The sequence below is a fragment of the Wasmannia auropunctata genome, unplaced genomic scaffold (assembly GCF_000956235.1).
Source record: "Wasmannia auropunctata unplaced genomic scaffold, wasmannia.A_1.0 LD336074.1, whole genome shotgun sequence".
In the NCBI taxonomy this organism is placed as follows: domain Eukaryota; kingdom Metazoa; phylum Arthropoda; class Insecta; order Hymenoptera; family Formicidae; genus Wasmannia; species Wasmannia auropunctata.
In genome coordinates, this window is record NW_012026816.1 from 3,538,359 (window position 1) to 3,540,646 (window position 2,288).

The window sequence follows — 2,288 nt, forward strand, 5'->3', positions numbered from 1 at the left end:
AAATAAATATTTTGTATTTGTGTGAATAATAGGTTCTTAGAAATGTAACACTAATCATGACTGAAAACTAATTTTTCTAAAGTAGTTTTGTTTATCTTGATATTTAAACAATAAGGATAAAATGGTTTCGTAAACGCTGTATTTTATTATAATTGATCTAAAAAATCAAATTGGATTATCTTCAATGTATAACACAATCACTAAAATCATTTTGTAAATATTATACCTCCAAAAAATCTGTTGTATTAAATTTTAAAAAATTCATATGGTATTATCTTTAATGTATAACACGATCACGCAAAATCATTTTATTATTAATGAAACAAAAACTTAGCAAAAAATTAGTGAAATCCGTGGAAAATAGACATTAAAAATGTAAAAAAACTGCGAAGTATATTTTTTAACGTTTTTACCTCAAAAAAAATTGTATCAGATTGAGAAAAATGAAACTTTTGTATCATCTTAAATATATTTATAATATGACTTCGAAAAAAAACTGTTGTTAAATTATAAAAAAACCTTAAGTGGCATTATTTTCAATATATAACAATCACGCAAAATTATTTTGTAATTAATATACCCCGAAAAAAACTATTGTATCAAATTAAACAATCAAAATCCAAGTTGTATTAACGTATACATGATTTTAAAAAATTTAATTTATTAAATTAAAAATATAGTATTACCAAAAAGAAGTGAAAATATTATTTCAAGTATATTTATTGTAATTGAATTAAAAACTAAAAAAAATATACCTCGAAAAAAAATATTATATCAAATTAAACAAATAAAATCCATGTTGTATTATTTTCAATGTATACGTAAAAATAAAACAAGAAATGCAATAGATAGCGTAATGAGGACCGCAGAAATTAAAAAGGGATTTTCGATAACAAGTAGCAAATTACGTGACAGAAAAATCAAAGGTAGGAAGAAATCTCCAGCAGCAGCATACTTGGCGCGCCCGTTTTTTGTATATAAACTCAAGGAAATATATGACATGCAATTCATGCTAACAATACATTATTTATTAATAGTAAATATTTTATGTAAATTAAAAAGATTAAATATACATGTATTCACTAATAACTTTAAAATAATATGATAGGTTGGAGTCAGAAATGACACACGTTCTTTTATACTCTTGAGAAAACTGATATATATATATTGTATATTTGTGTTCACTCGACGGCTCTCTTATTACATCGTATTACATTAAAGTCTATTACTTTTGGTAACGTAAGTGCCCGTTCGGCGGTCACAGACAGAGAGAGATAATGTGTAGAGCGGGCGTGCTTAGCACCCCACGTCAATCATGAAGTACAAAGACAATAGATAGTCATACGATCGATCGGGACGTCGATCAGCCAATCGCGAATTGACCAATCGTCATCTGGACGAACAATTCACTCTCATAATATTTGTTTGATATTATGTTATACATTTAATATTATATAAAGTAATAGTTTAATGTTATAATATCAGTTTGATATTATGTTATATATTTAACATTATATAAAATAATAGTTTAATGTTATAATATTGGTTTGATATTATGTTATATATTTAATATTATATAAAATAACACTTTAATATTATAATGATAGTTTGATATTATATAATCTTCATTTAAACTCTATGATTGCGAGAGACAGGACAATCAAGCGTGATTCACGTGCTCCGCGCGCGCTCACGTTCGGTGCGCGTGAACGGACAATGGGACTTCTCGGAAAACGCGAATTCGGGAATCGAACTACCGATCAAAGGGCAATCCACCACTTTCTAATTTTCCGAGAATTTCCATTTCCCCTCGCCCCTTTGCCACCAACCGATTAGTATATAAGAGCGCCGATTTTGATGATACTTCGCTCATTTTCGTATCGCGCTGTCCTCGGTGACGATACACTGGGACAAGAGCATCATTCTGCATTAAAGGTTCATATATCATGATCTCTTTTCTCTTTCAAACGCCTTCCCATAGAAGTATCATTCCCACCTTCCTAAAAATCGCGCTTGCTAAAGGCGTATGTCCTTTGTCTCTAGCCATAATTATTGTATTGAAAAGGTGTACTCCCACCTTCCACCTTTCCTAAATCGCGCTTGCTAAAGGCGTATGTCCTTTGCCCCTAGCCATAATTATTGTATTGAATAGATGTACTCCCACCTTCCATCTTTCCTAAATCGCGCTTGCTAAAGGCGCATGTCCTTTTCTCTGGCTGAAATTATTGTATCGAACAAGTGTATTCCCACCTTCCATCTTTCCTAAATCGCGCTCACTAAAGGCGTAT

At 30.4% G+C, this 2,288-nt stretch overlaps 1 protein-coding gene across 1 annotated transcript in view; it reads left to right on the forward strand.

Annotated features, from left to right (window-relative positions):
- LOC105449764 overlaps positions 1-71 on the forward strand; it is a 658-nt gene extending 587 nt beyond the window's left edge. Inside the window, exon 2 of the mRNA XM_011689149.1 lies at positions 33-71. Coding sequence (XP_011687451.1) covers positions 33-71 — 39 coding nt within the window. The remainder of the gene's footprint in view (positions 1-32) is intronic.
- The last annotated feature ends 2,217 nt before the right edge of the window (positions 72-2,288 follow it).